Source organism: Caretta caretta, chromosome 12, assembly GCF_965140235.1.
Source record: "Caretta caretta isolate rCarCar2 chromosome 12, rCarCar1.hap1, whole genome shotgun sequence".
NCBI lineage: Eukaryota > Metazoa > Chordata > Testudines > Cheloniidae > Caretta > Caretta caretta.
Genome location: NC_134217.1, coordinates 39,382,862 through 39,396,065, shown reverse-complemented (window position 1 = coordinate 39,396,065; position 13,204 = coordinate 39,382,862). Strand labels below are relative to the sequence as shown.

At 46.4% G+C, this 13,204-nt stretch overlaps 1 protein-coding gene across 5 annotated transcripts in view; it reads right to left on the bottom strand.

The window, feature by feature from the left end:
• ZC3H18 (zinc finger CCCH-type containing 18) overlaps positions 1 to 13,204 on the bottom strand; it is a 60,785-nt gene that overhangs the window by 4,908 nt on the left and 42,673 nt on the right. For 3 of the 5 annotated variants that reach the window (XM_048816799.2, XM_048816803.2, XM_048816801.2), the window contains exons 10-17: positions 11,159 to 11,359; positions 9,819 to 9,944; positions 8,592 to 8,693; positions 6,724 to 6,867; positions 5,275 to 5,427; positions 2,885 to 3,039; positions 2,022 to 2,221; positions 491 to 587 (exon numbers count right to left, since the gene is read on the bottom strand). In XM_048816799.2, the coding sequence (XP_048672756.1) occupies positions 491 to 587; positions 2,022 to 2,221; positions 2,885 to 3,039; positions 5,275 to 5,427; positions 6,724 to 6,867; positions 8,592 to 8,693; positions 9,819 to 9,944; positions 11,159 to 11,359 (1,178 nt within the window). The remainder of the gene's footprint in view (positions 1 to 490; positions 588 to 2,021; positions 2,222 to 2,884; positions 3,040 to 5,274; positions 5,428 to 6,723; positions 6,868 to 8,591; positions 8,694 to 9,818; positions 9,945 to 11,158; positions 11,360 to 13,204) is intronic. The other 2 variants (XM_048816802.2, XM_048816804.2) reach the window with 2 other exon arrangements.

Sequence of the window (13,204 nt, the reverse complement as noted above, 5' to 3'; positions counted from 1 at the left end):
TGGACAGCAGGCCTGCATGCGATGAAGGTTTCCCCAGGACTCCCAGGAGACTAAAGCATAGTACAGGAAGGTGGGGGATTGTACAGCAAGTAACTGAGGCAAGATAATTATCTTGCTGTAAAATCCAAAGTGGAGACCAGGCACTGATAGCCACAAGGTAGCCGGGGAGGCCAGTGCTATACTCGCCCCCTGGGGTTGACCTCACAGTAAATGAAAGTTCCTCCTCCCCACCATGTTTCGCCAGTGGGAGAGCATGACAAACACCCCTGTTTTTATTGGAGAAGACGCAGCCCTGGTTTGGAGAAATGAACTTCTGGCACACACCCTTCCAGCTAATGGAAGGCAGAGGCAGCGATCCCTTGGAATCTAACCTGCTGACTGCCCCATGACCAAATGACCTCCCCTAGCAGTTAAACTGCTGCCCGCAGAGCTGCATTCAGGCCATGCCAGAGAGCATTTACCCTATCACTGCATCTCTCAGATTCCTCACCTCTGTCAGGTGACAGGTTAACCCGTTTGGCTGGAGGAGAGCCCTGTCTGTCTTTGTCTGCTGGCTCATATCTCTTCCTGCTTCCTTTGTCAGCCGCCTGAAATGGAAGGAAACAGATGATAGATTCGGATACATATATATCCCGTAGGGAGGAAACTGACGCAGCTGGGCGCTGTTCCTTTGTCATGGGCATCGCAATGCTTCCATACCAGTGGAACACACTGCCCCAGTACTTAAGGAGGTTTCCTTGCAGCAGGCTGGTAAACTGCTTTCCCGGGTACAAGCCACTTGAACAGCAAAGTGATCCCTTGGAGTCATGTGCCATTACAATGATCGGGAACAGCTCTTAGAGGTCAGACTGCGTTTCTGCTAACGGGGCATTTTACATCGAATCACAGGAAGTAAAAAGCTGCATTTTGTCTGGTCTCTTTTGGCTTGGCTCAGGATGATGACACGAGTACTAACAAGGTCTACAGGGCCATGTTTTTCTCTAGAACACGCCCCAATACAAGGGAAAGGGGATTCTACCACCACATTATGGCAGGGTCTGTGTAACATTTAGTAAGTCATTTATCATGTCCCCTTCACCAGAGAGGAGCCTAGCTTGCTTAACAAGCGAGCTGTCGGAATCCCATCACACACAGAACACTCCTCACTGCAGTTGAGGGAGGAGAAGTCGGGAGAATGTCGCAAGCAGAATTCAGGGTAGCAGGAAATGACCACTCCAACTGAAATTATCCAGGTCATTTGGGTAACGCCCTCCTCCAGCATGAAGCCCCATGAGGGTGAACCACCACATGCGGTCGGGATCTTGACCGAGCTTCTCAGCCAAAGGATGGCAAACTCTAGGAGCATATTTTCTCCTAACGGCATGCTGGGGTATCAGGCCCAGCACTAACTATGAGGGAGTCACACCTAATAAGACACCAACTCCACCTTCTGCAGGACAGTCCTTTGGGGTCTCCACATTCATGCACTGACCCATTTTAATCTCTTTCAGTGATCACTTTTAGAGCCAGCCAGGCTAAGGAGAGCTCATTCCCAAGGCAGGCTCAGCACCCTTATGCAACACGAGTCAAGCTCGTAGAGATCACGCTTCCATATGGCTGCAGGTTGGCGAGGCTCAGACAGAGGCAGGAGAATCTGCAGTGAAAGGCACTGCGTGTGACCCTGCCTAGCTCAGGAGGCTCTCACGCTGAGATCTCAGGCCAAGGTGCTATATGGCCACAGGCCTAAAGAATGTGGCTCAGGGAAAGCAGGCAACAGCCCCTGATGGGGCAGGAGGAATGTGCCCCAGGGAAGCTTCCAGCACAGCCAGAAGTCAAGACATAGTGTACACTGCCTAACAGGTTCTGTCATTTGACCGCTTTCCATAATCATGAGAACTTCAGAAGCAACTGCACACATTCCCAGCAGAGCTCTCCTCAGCAAGAGGGCAGCAAACTCTCCTCCACAGGCCAGAGAGCCAGCAATGGCCCCTTCCTCCCCCTGCTCTGAAAAGCCCTCCGAGAGCCATCACCCCACCTCTCACCTTATTCAACAGCGTCAATTTGATCTCTTTGTGGGCACTGAACCCCCCCTGCTGAGGCTGGGGCAGTGGGGGCTGCTGGGGTGGGAGCAGCTGCTGCGATTTACTCGCTTGTGTGGGTTTTGTTGATTTCAGGGGCTGGGCAGGCACCTCCCGTTTCCGTTTCTCCTCTTTAACACTGTCTTCTTTTTTCGATTTTCCTGCTGAAACCAGAATTCTAGTGTCAGCGATGCGCAATAAATCCTGCCCTGCCTTTTAAAAAGAAAGGCTCAAAGGATGGAAGGTGCTGCAGGGACCCATGCTGGTTAGCAAAGCCGACGGCGCCCGGATTAAAACCGGTGGGAAGCCAGAATTCCCCAGGGGAGAATAGTTAACATATTAGCAGACAAGGAATGAGAAGCTCTTGCAACAGACCGTGATGGGGTCTCAAATGAGCAAATGGGGAGTTTATGAGAGGAAATACTAGTCCCCCCAGGAAGAGAGAGCTGCACTGGCTCATCATCTCAGGGGAGCGAGAGTGAAAAGAGGATGGGCAACGGAAGGATGCTGGGGGAACGTGCACCAAAGCACATACAGGGTTTGTGGGGAAAGGAAGACCCCTTCTCAGACGGGCAGCCAAGCAGACACAGACAACAGCACAGAAATGATGCATAAGCCTTCCCGCTCAAGCTCGTCACCTCTGCCTTCTCAGCACCCATTGGGTGAAGCCTTTGGACTCTCCCAATCTATATCAAACCTCAGTTGCTCCCCACACTTTCATTTACCTCTGTGTAATGGGTTCCATGCTGTTTGCCATATCACCAAGTGAGCTCTCTGCAGATCTTGCCCCACCCCCTTCCCTCATTCTCAGAACTGGATACTTCTACCTTTCTTCTGCTGGGCTGGGGCCGGGGACCGGGAGCTGGCTGAGGACACTGGACTGGCCAGGTCGGCGTACATGTCTTCCGAGTCTGCGCTGCGTATGGAACTGCTACTGGAGGAGGCACTAGAGACAGAGGAGACGCTGCTCACGCTCAGGGACCTGGAAAAGAGACAGGCACACTCACCGTCTCCGCCCGTGGAGACCGCCACGAGGGCCTCTCGAATTCACACACGCGCCTGCTCGCTCACTCTCACGCCGCACCGAGGAGCGGTCACAAGGGCTGCAAAGGTGAGCGGCACTCAGGACAAGATAAGACTGTTGTCTGCCTCTCCTGAGGCAGGGATGACATTACCCCCTCAAACGTATTGTCAGATGCAAGACAGCAAAAACCTTCAATGTAATATTATACTCAGAGACAAGTATACAGCTTATTCACCCAGAGATATCAATAAAGCAAGAACTAGGGTAAGCCCTGGACTACACGTTTCAGGGATATAGTTCAGGTCAAGAGTGTCCCCATATCATTCACGCTGCCTGATACACAAGTTGCCTGATACTTATTTACCAAGGAAGCTTTAAAAGACATGAATTCTCCAAGCCCGCGATTCAAGAGCTACATTCCAGAGGCCACAAGGTTCCCTTTTTGAAGGGCCACAAGACCACAGAGATGGAGAGAACAGCACAGGCAGAGGGGAAGATGGCTCACAAGATGGATGCTGTCTGATGACATGTTCTGCACAATTAAAATGCTGGAGAACGACTACTGTATTTTTTTGATGCAGACTTTGTACTTTGCACTGGACCAGATAAAGATAAGATAGTGCCCGACCCCAAACCTTTGATCTATCGCAGGGAAATTCAGGGGAGGGCACATCACTTTAAAACAAATCACAAGCTCACAACTCAACAGTACCATGACAGAAGTGAGTTGTTAGAGGAGAGGGTGATGACTTGGTATCCCAGGAACCCAGGGATAGAATTTCGTCTCCAAAGGAGGGCGTGGCTACAGAATTGTGTCAGCAGTCTGTTTTGGTTTGAGTACATTCAGTACATTATTTCCTGTGTTCAAAAAGTGCTTTGGTCCTGGAGTATGAGTGGGCCCGGTGCTCTGACCGTGTCAGGCACACACTGTTTGCACACTGCTGGGGAAAGCAGCGCAGTAGCAAATATTAAGCCAGCTCTGTTTATGTTTCAGCAGGAACACCAGCACTCCCTGTCCATCTCTGCCCTCACACCATATCTGTGCTGTCTACAGTAAGTGTCACAAGGCAGGGATCTTACTTGCAAATACCTGCAAAGCAGCAGGCTCATCATTTGGTGCGGTGTAAGTAACAACTAAAGAAGTAGACATCTGAAATCCTAAACATAAACTTTACAGTGGGGTTAAGTTAAAAAGAGAGCATCTGAGAGGCAGACTCACCCCTAGCCTCTCATATCAGCCTTTGGAGGGCCTAATGAATCAGACCAACATTTAACAAACATGCTTACATTCCTGGAAAAAAAATGTAGCCATTCAACCGTGTGGCTCTGCAGTGCACAAAGGTGCGAATTGGCTCTGATTTGAACCACATTCTGCTCCATTGTATAGACCACACCGACCATACTACCCAAGGGCTTAAGAACTTTAGATAGAAAAAACGGAGCAGCTGCTTATGGGGTTGCAGAAACACTCTTGTGTATGAATAGGTTTCACAAGTTAATCTAAATATGCTTTTGAAGGGGACTCATTTCAGGACTATCAGAATTTGTCAGTCACTGGGCTTTGGAGGGAGCCAGACACAGCACACCCATTCATGTCAAAGAATTGAATGGTGTCTTGGGGCAAAACGTGCAACGGGAACCATTCTTGCAACCTTATTTGCCATTAACAGCGCAAAGCACGACCACTAGCCAGATCTATTAGATGCTTTCTGATAAGCGGTGCTGACACACCAGGCATCAGCCCTAAAGAGATCCAACAGTGAGATTTAGAGAAAAGTTTAGAATAGCAGCATTGTGTAAGATGAATGCCTATTGCTGTAGAAAAACAAACACCCTGGAATTTGTATTTACAACAGCAAGGTAAACGTTCAATTAAGATTTGAAAACAGGGGGAAGAGAGGCTTCAGCCCCAAATTAGAGTGAAAATGGATAATTCAGGGCACATTGACAATAATTTCATTATTTCCTAGAATAAGCAACATGGCAGCTGTTAACATTGTTTTCATTTTTCAAAATTTAAGACTCATTTATATACTCTGGGCAAAGGCATCTTTCCTTGTACTGCACACACCTGCTAGGAAGGTGGTTTCCTGCACTGTGAGCTCTCAAACGTGTCCAGTACAACACCGGCACATAACCTGGGTCGGTTAACCGTTATGAGCAAGTGTGAAACTGAAAGTGACAGTGCTTTACCTGGATTTTCTGGACCCAGATGGGGAGGGGGAAACTGAGGCAGACGTCGACCGGGAATGAGACCGGGAGAGAGACCGAGACAAGGACCTAGATCGGGAACTGGAGCCGCTATAGCTGCTGGCACTGCCACTGATGCTGCCACTTACAGTCCGCCTGCAAGAGAGCAAAAGAAGCCATTCTCATCTGATTCTACACTCAGCAATAAAGCAGGGCTGCTTTTTGTGCATTTCAAGAGGCTTCCAATGCAGTTATTTACATACATTGACTGACACTCGACAATACAGCAGAGAATTCTGTTTTGTCAGTCAAACAGATTTCCCTGTCCTGGCCATGCATCCCCGCTTCCGAACAGCAGATATTTCGTGAGAGACTGAATGGTGCTGGGTGGAGCAGGACACAGAACAGCACCTCTGTCCTGTCCTATTGCATCAGTAGCCAATATTTCCTAACAAAAAAGTGTCAACTGCACAAGATTGTGGGGCTGACTTGTAGCGTGGACTATAGAAATATCAAACTCGCCACTCGCTACTTAAAGTTTGGGGTGACAAGCTAACTGGTACCGATCTTCTAAAGTTTCACATTAGGGACGGTTTATTTCCTTTTCCTTCTGCGAACACTGACACCCATAACAGTCATGTAAGGGATCATGCAGTGTCTAAGGACTCCTAAGAGTAACCTGTTCCAGTAAAGGAACCATAACCCACTTTTCTAAGGGGAGAGGAATCCCAGCAACCAGAGACAGAAGTAACTCAAGCTTTCCAGTACTGTTCTCTAGTCACTATTAAGGAACAAGGGGAACAGCTCCATTCAAAGCTAAGAATTGACCTAGGAAGCTTGGCATTGAAAGGAAAATAGAATTATGGCATAGAACTTTATTTTTATTGATTTAAAACACCAGGATCTAAGGAAACTGTTGTTTGCCCTCAAAGGGCACATCAATTTAGCTAGGTCTGAGGGAAGTTCCACATTTTTGAAGTCACATTTCCTTCTGAGTTGGCACAGTAGAAATCTTCTCTTTAATTTATTAAGCATCAGATGCAGGCCAGCACCCAACTCTGCAGCCCCGAGTCCTTCCCTCCCTTTACTTCATTATGGAGTATGACCCTCTGAATTCAACGTAGCTCTGAGCTTCCTTTGCTTCCTCAATGGCTGGACTAACCAATCAGTTGCTCTAAAATGTGTGCTTACCCTATAATATGAGGGTTTCCTATTGGTACAATTCAAGGATTCCACCTGCTGTTCTCATTCAACAGGTCTCTAGAGAGATCGGCCTGGGTTTTTTTTATTGCATGTAAGTAATACATTCTGCCCCTTTTTTGGTTCCCCTGCTATCCCAGGGGACAGATTTCTCCTCTAAGTCAGAGTGAGTTTTGGTTAATTCCTCAATTAGCAATTACCGGCTCTTCATTTGTATGCATGATCAAACCCCGTCTGCCCAGGTTCTCCTACCTCCTGGGTGGAGTCCTCGTTTGACGTTCCTTCCTTCTTGCCTCTCTGTTATCCCCTGGTTTGGCTGGCTCTGGTGCAACTGTTGCAACTTTAGTCAATGGTGGTGGGACTGGAAGGGCACCTACTTTCTTCACAGATTTCTCACTGCAAAGTTAAAATGGAGTTTTGATACTCTCGTGTATGATCAAACACCATGGGCATGTAACACGGGGATTTTCAGGAGCAACATATTTCCCACTGCTGAAACATTATACAATTCCTGTTACCATAGCCTTTTGGAAAAGTCAACGTAAACCATATTTCACAGAAACATTCTGACACTACAAAGCCCCTTAACAAGGGCAGTTTATTGCATTCTAACATGAAAGATTTTTAAAGAGATCAGCTATTATATAAACAGGCAGTGTTATGGTGACAACGTACTCCAGCAGTTTACAGTTCCACAAGCTCCCCTTGGAACTGGTTACTTATGATTCACAGGTATCTGAAACAAACGTCTGCTTACAAGTTGTGGGTCAGACTTTAAAGTTTGACACACAGAACTAATTTGTGTGCAAATAACCGATTCACTTACCTGTACTGGACGTTTGCATGCTAAGGTTGCGTGCAAATGTATGCATCGATTTGTGCATGCCTCATTTTGAAACTCTGATCCTAGACTTTTAATCTTGCACTTTACAGTGTGCAGTAAATAGCAGACTTGTGCATTGCCTTTAAGCTTTTATACTGAACATACCAAATAGGAAAGGGGTCATTTCAGCACATTTCCAGCATTACTCTTCTTCAGGCCCACGATGAGCCAATCACTTACATAACAGTTGGCAATTGTCCAGCGTTCACTGTGATAGTGATGTCACACCCATTATTAACCAGCAGCGGAGCTGGCTGGCTGCAAAGGCTGTTAGTTTCTCCCTTTTGCTACCTATTTCATATTCTTATTTTATAACCTGCAGAACACAAATATTAAATACGTGCTATGTTTGACCAGGAAAAGAAAACGCGCCATTTTAGGCAGCTGTGGGGTTGCAATGCTGTTCTGCAGTAGATGCAATATTACCAGAAGAGAACATATAAAGGCATCACTCCACATGGGACTCAATACATCAGAAGGCACGCCATGGGCTCAGGAAAGTGAGTAAATACTGAATTAGAAATGGGCTGAAGTAGTCATGTGCCCTGCTGGAGCATTCAGCCTGACCTCCAAGTTGTAACTTTTGGAAAAATTTCCATATCACCTTTAAAAACAATGACCTCAGCATATAGCAGAGAAACATTCCCCAGGATAACCATGTGTACTATGTTAGTGTGACAGAAGTGGGTGAAATATGAAATATAGGCCTATTAAAAAAAGCACAAGGGGTGACATAAGCTACTAAACAAATATTTTAAGTTTACAGAGCTATTGTACTTGTGTTAATTCATACCCAAGAATTTGCAAACAGACACACCCTAACTGTATACAGCTATATTTCTGCTCGCTAGTTTAATGATATGTGTAATACACACTAGCTTTAGTCACATGCTTTATATCACAGAAACCCTTCTACAAGAGTGTCATTCAGATTTCGTATCTGTACACACCCAATTTACAAATCAGTATGTGTGTACATATGGACCATTTACATATACCCATATGTGTAGCTTGTGTACATGAACTATAATACAATTAAGGGAATACAATTAATCAAAGACTTAAATGCAAGTGTCAATCGATACAAATAACATTCTGTATTTACAGTTTTCAGTAGGGTGGGTGATTTCAGAACCAAAAGTCAGAATCGTATCCCGGGACCCTTTAAGGGCCAAGGTGAAACTACAGTTTGAGGGCTCTCCTACACCATCTCTTCCAAGTAGACAAGAAGTCTTACCCTTTTCCAGCAGGTGGTGCAGGCTCCCCTTTAGCTTTCACAAGCGCTTTGTGTGGAGATGGTGTTGGGGAAGGTGAAGGGGAAGATGAGAAGGATCGCGACCTGGGCAATTAAATAAAAAAAGATTAGCTCTGGGCGGAAAAGAAGGTGTACATCATTCAACTCAGTCCCTGGGATCGCAGAAAGGTTCTCTCACTTGTGGTCTCCAGGCCTTTCAGGTGTGGGGAGTACCCTCTTCTTATTTGTACCTTCTCCTCCCCTGGGTTAAGTGGCTATATTGCACGGACTACTTTTAGTGGGACAAAACTTGTTCTCTTAGTGTCATACCTGCCCTCTGCTCTAAATGCCAGTATGGGAGATAGGAATTCTGAGGCACAAATTGGATGTTAGCCAGAAAGTGACTAGCTCTCAGCTATTCCATCTTAATGCTTGGGTCCAAGTCCTCCATACTCCATTTCAGGCTTCAGGTCCACAGGCAGGCACACCGAATGGGTTTTTATTGAGAGACAAACTAGAGATGAGATCATGCTTGCAAGTGTGAATTCTATTTCAAGTCCCATGTATTCCTGCTCTGGCCGAGACACTCCAAATGCAATCTACAGTCACTTAGATAGGAGCAAAAAGACTGGGGAACGGATTAAGCTCTTGCGATTTCCTGAAACGTGAGGGGAACAATCAAGCAGAGTATAGCAAAGCCGAGAGAGCCAAGTGCAGAAGTTATTTCCTGGACTGGCACTTAAACAGTAACTAAACCAACTAACATTAAAAAATTATAGAATCTAGTTAACAACTTTGCAAGACTTTCATTTCCAGGTCTTTTAAACAGTGAAAATGATTCTTTCAGACCTACTGTGTATGAACAGGAGGTACAGAAAGTATCAGTGGGAAAGAAGCAACGAACAACAGCGTCCACAGAGAGAGCAGTAGGCCCGTCCACTGAATGGAGCTGTTTGGTGAGAAAATTTTAAACACTGTTTTGAAATAGAGGCAGTGCATGGTCTGTAATTATTCCAGTATTTTAGTTCCCAGTAATTATCTTTATACGCTGATCTTGCTGTTTAAGATCATCGTTGGTTTGACTATTTTTGTTTCAGATACTGGTTTTGTATCTGCTTTTAATATCTGAGTAACACAAAGAAAAGATTTTAAAACTAAGCACCCTATTTATTTATTTTGGTGAGTAGAAGAAAGTTGCAGCTGTTGCATTAGAAGCCAAAGAAACAGTACCTTGACCTGCTGCCTGAGAAAGAACTGTGTCTGGAAGAGTGACTAGAGTAGGAGCTGTAGGAAGAGGATCTGGAACGAGATCGTGAAGAACCAGAACCAGAATAGGAGGATGAGCGAGAAGACGACCTGGAAGAAAAAGATTAACAACTCATTTTGGGGAAAACAAAATTTCTCATTTTCACTGTTTAGTTTCAGGGACTCTCCTGAACATCATTCAAACCTCCCACCCCCATCTTCAAGACCAATCCAGGGACATATTACCCTATAGATCTATAATCTCTCTCCCTGCACCCCACGCCCCTCATTTCCTGCTTCGATGAAGAGGGCTCTCTTGCAACCACCACACCAGCCATCTGGAACAGGCTGACCACCTTCCTCTGCCCGAGTGACTCTCCATCCCTTTTTGGGAAAGGGCAGCTCAGAATCCAGCTCTTCTATATGATCTTCAACCACGTCACCACCAGCTTGTTCCCCGGTGGGCCAGGATGGCCTGACCACCGCTGATCTGAGTGGGGGGAGGAATCCAGAGAATGCAGCAGTTCTTAAGATAAAGGTATGTTGGGATTTATCTTATCAGTGTTTTATACCCATTTCAGAGCCAAATCATATCAGTTTGGCGTGTTCTGTGTATCTCAAGTTCGCTTGAGGTCCTTTTTCTTTTTGGAAACCCAAAGTTCAAATCTTTAAAGGGAGTTAGGCTCAAGCCTGTGTCCAAATTCTCCCTGATTCAGTACCTGCTTTCCACGGGGCTGTTCTGTCCTCTATGGCTCTATTCGACCTGGCTCCTGGGCTCCACAGTCTCCATGCTCCCAGCTTTTACCAGACTCTCCTTCAGCACTCAGAGCACACCCTTCCTATCACCAACCCTCCCGCTGCTACCCCTGGAGTGAGCTAGGTTGATTTATATGGGCCACATACCCCACCCCCCAGCAGCTGTTGCAAGGATTAGTGACTAGAGCTGAACCTCACTCAAGTTCTAATTTTCTGGGGTAGTCCACTACCTACAGCTGCTTCTTGGAAGACTTCCCCTTGCTCCCAATGACAGTTCACTGTTGCAACCCACTAAGTTGTAAACCAATGTGTCCCACACCAGTGTTTACAATTACCAGTGCTCCAAGCCTCTCATCTCCTCCTGTTACCACCTGCTTGCACCCCATTCCCACTGCTATACAGGTCTAGGAATGGTACATGGAAATATTCAATTGTGCTCTAACAGACCAGCAAGACTTGCAAGTGCCCGTCGAAATGGCTGCTCTATTGGACAGGTAACCATATCACAGGAATAATCCAAGGGAGGCTCACGTGTTCGCTCTCCCTCCGTCTCCCCTGCTTCCATTTACCTGGAAGAACCAGAGGCAGATGCTGATGACGCAGAGGGTTTCCGGCGTCTGCGTGCACGGCTGGGAGAGGCAGACATTCCAAGTTTCTTCTTGGGCGACTTGGATCGGCGCCATGGGTCTTTCCATTCATCTGCTCTCTTGGACTGAGAGCTGGTGGTTGTAGTTGTCTCCTTTTCCTTCTTTGGTGGCTCAGGTTGACGGCTGGAAAATACACATGTTTTTAACTACCTGGCATTCTCTCACATGTATAAATATCTTCCAAGTGGTAATACAACGTAAAACTTGATGGCAAGGGAGACATTCATTTCTCATGTTCATCTGTTTCACGGTTGCAGCCCCAGGCTCAGTCCGACAGGACTTTTGTACAGCATTTACACAGAACGCAGATCATTTAGGACAGGTATGCAGAGCAGTATTAGGCTTTTGTTCCATCCCTCCATATAGCATTACTGTCCGTTTCCAATGCCACTCTTTGATATACGCTATTTAATGCAAGGTGAGTGGTGGACATGGTGATAAACCATGACTTGACCTAGGTTTTCACACTGCGTCCATAACCATATCTGAGCATCTGACCGTGACTCTCTGCATTTATTCTTGAGACCTAGCTGACCACTGCAGGACCTGTTATTTGTATTTTGATAGCCCTGGCTGGTACTGTTAGGAACTGAGTTGCCATTTTGTTAGGTCTAGTACAGATGCATAGTATGAATCAGTCCTTGCTCCAAAGAGCTTACAGTCTAAACCAACAAATCAGAGGACAATAGAAAGGAAGCATTATCCTCTTTTTACAGATGGGACATAGAGGCACAAAGGGTATGGCTACACTGTAATTAAAATCCCGTGGCTGGCCCGTGCCAGCTGACTTGGGCTCATGGGGCTCAGGCTGCGGGGCTGTTTAACTGCAGTGTAAATGTCCGGGCTCAGGCTGGAGCCCAGACTCTAGGACCAACAAGGTGGGAGGATCCCAGAGTTCTGGCTGCAGCCTGAGTCAGCTGGCATGGGCCGGCCGCGGGTGTCTAATCGAAGTGTAGACACACCTAAAGTGATTTGCCCCAGGGTCCCACGTGGTCTGTTGGCCCAGTTGTCCCCCAGGTGGCTTGGGGAGATAGCAAGGTGATGCTGGGTGCGTGTAATCTGCAGTGTCAGATCTACCACTTCATAACTGAATTTAGTCTACTGAGAATCTTATTTTAAACTGTCCAGGGACTGCTAGATCTCAGAGGCCAAGGTGCCAAGATTACCAAAGATCTCAACTCAAGGGTGTTTCACCCTTCTACAGCACTCTAACCCTCACTCTCAAGAGCTTTTTGAAAGAAACCACCCACTGAATTCTCAAAAGACACAAAGTCACTGACTCCAGGTTCTGATTCATCAGAGACAGGACATCGTCCACACTGAGCACGAGCTTGGACTGAGTAAGCCCAAGAAAGCAAACCTGCTGCATACACCTATGGCCTAGTTTGATATAGTGCTTTCTCCCTGCTTACACTTCCTGGAGAGGATTTTTGCCTGGAAAAAAAAAAATCACAACAGGAAGCCTGGTTTCCATATATGCTTCTGTTATTGACTCAGCAGTGAGCATACAGCCAGGTGAACACCAAGGGGGAAATGATGCTTCTGTGTGGGCATTTCCATGGTTAGTCTTTCCTCAAGAGCTACCTGCTTACTCAACGTATAGTAACACCCGGCAAACTGGTTCAACTCTCTATCATCAACTAGTCCTGGCTCTGGTCCAGTTAATATCCTGCAGGGATATCTGACAGCCAGCATTCAAAACTATGTTAACAGGCTACAAAAATTCTTACCAGACTAAGGACACTCCTTTTTCTCAGGTCTACTTCAGCCTACACTTGTTCAACAGCTACATCTCAACTACACCCAGTCTTTCTTTAAATGAAAGCCATTCCAGTTATTGAGGCTAGTAGCCCATGCAACCTACCCTGCTGTGTTTTCAAGTGGATTTACACACATACAAGACACCATGTACTCCATGGTAGTGTTGGCATGTAGGCAGTGAAGAGAAATAAAAGAAGCCAGCTCTTT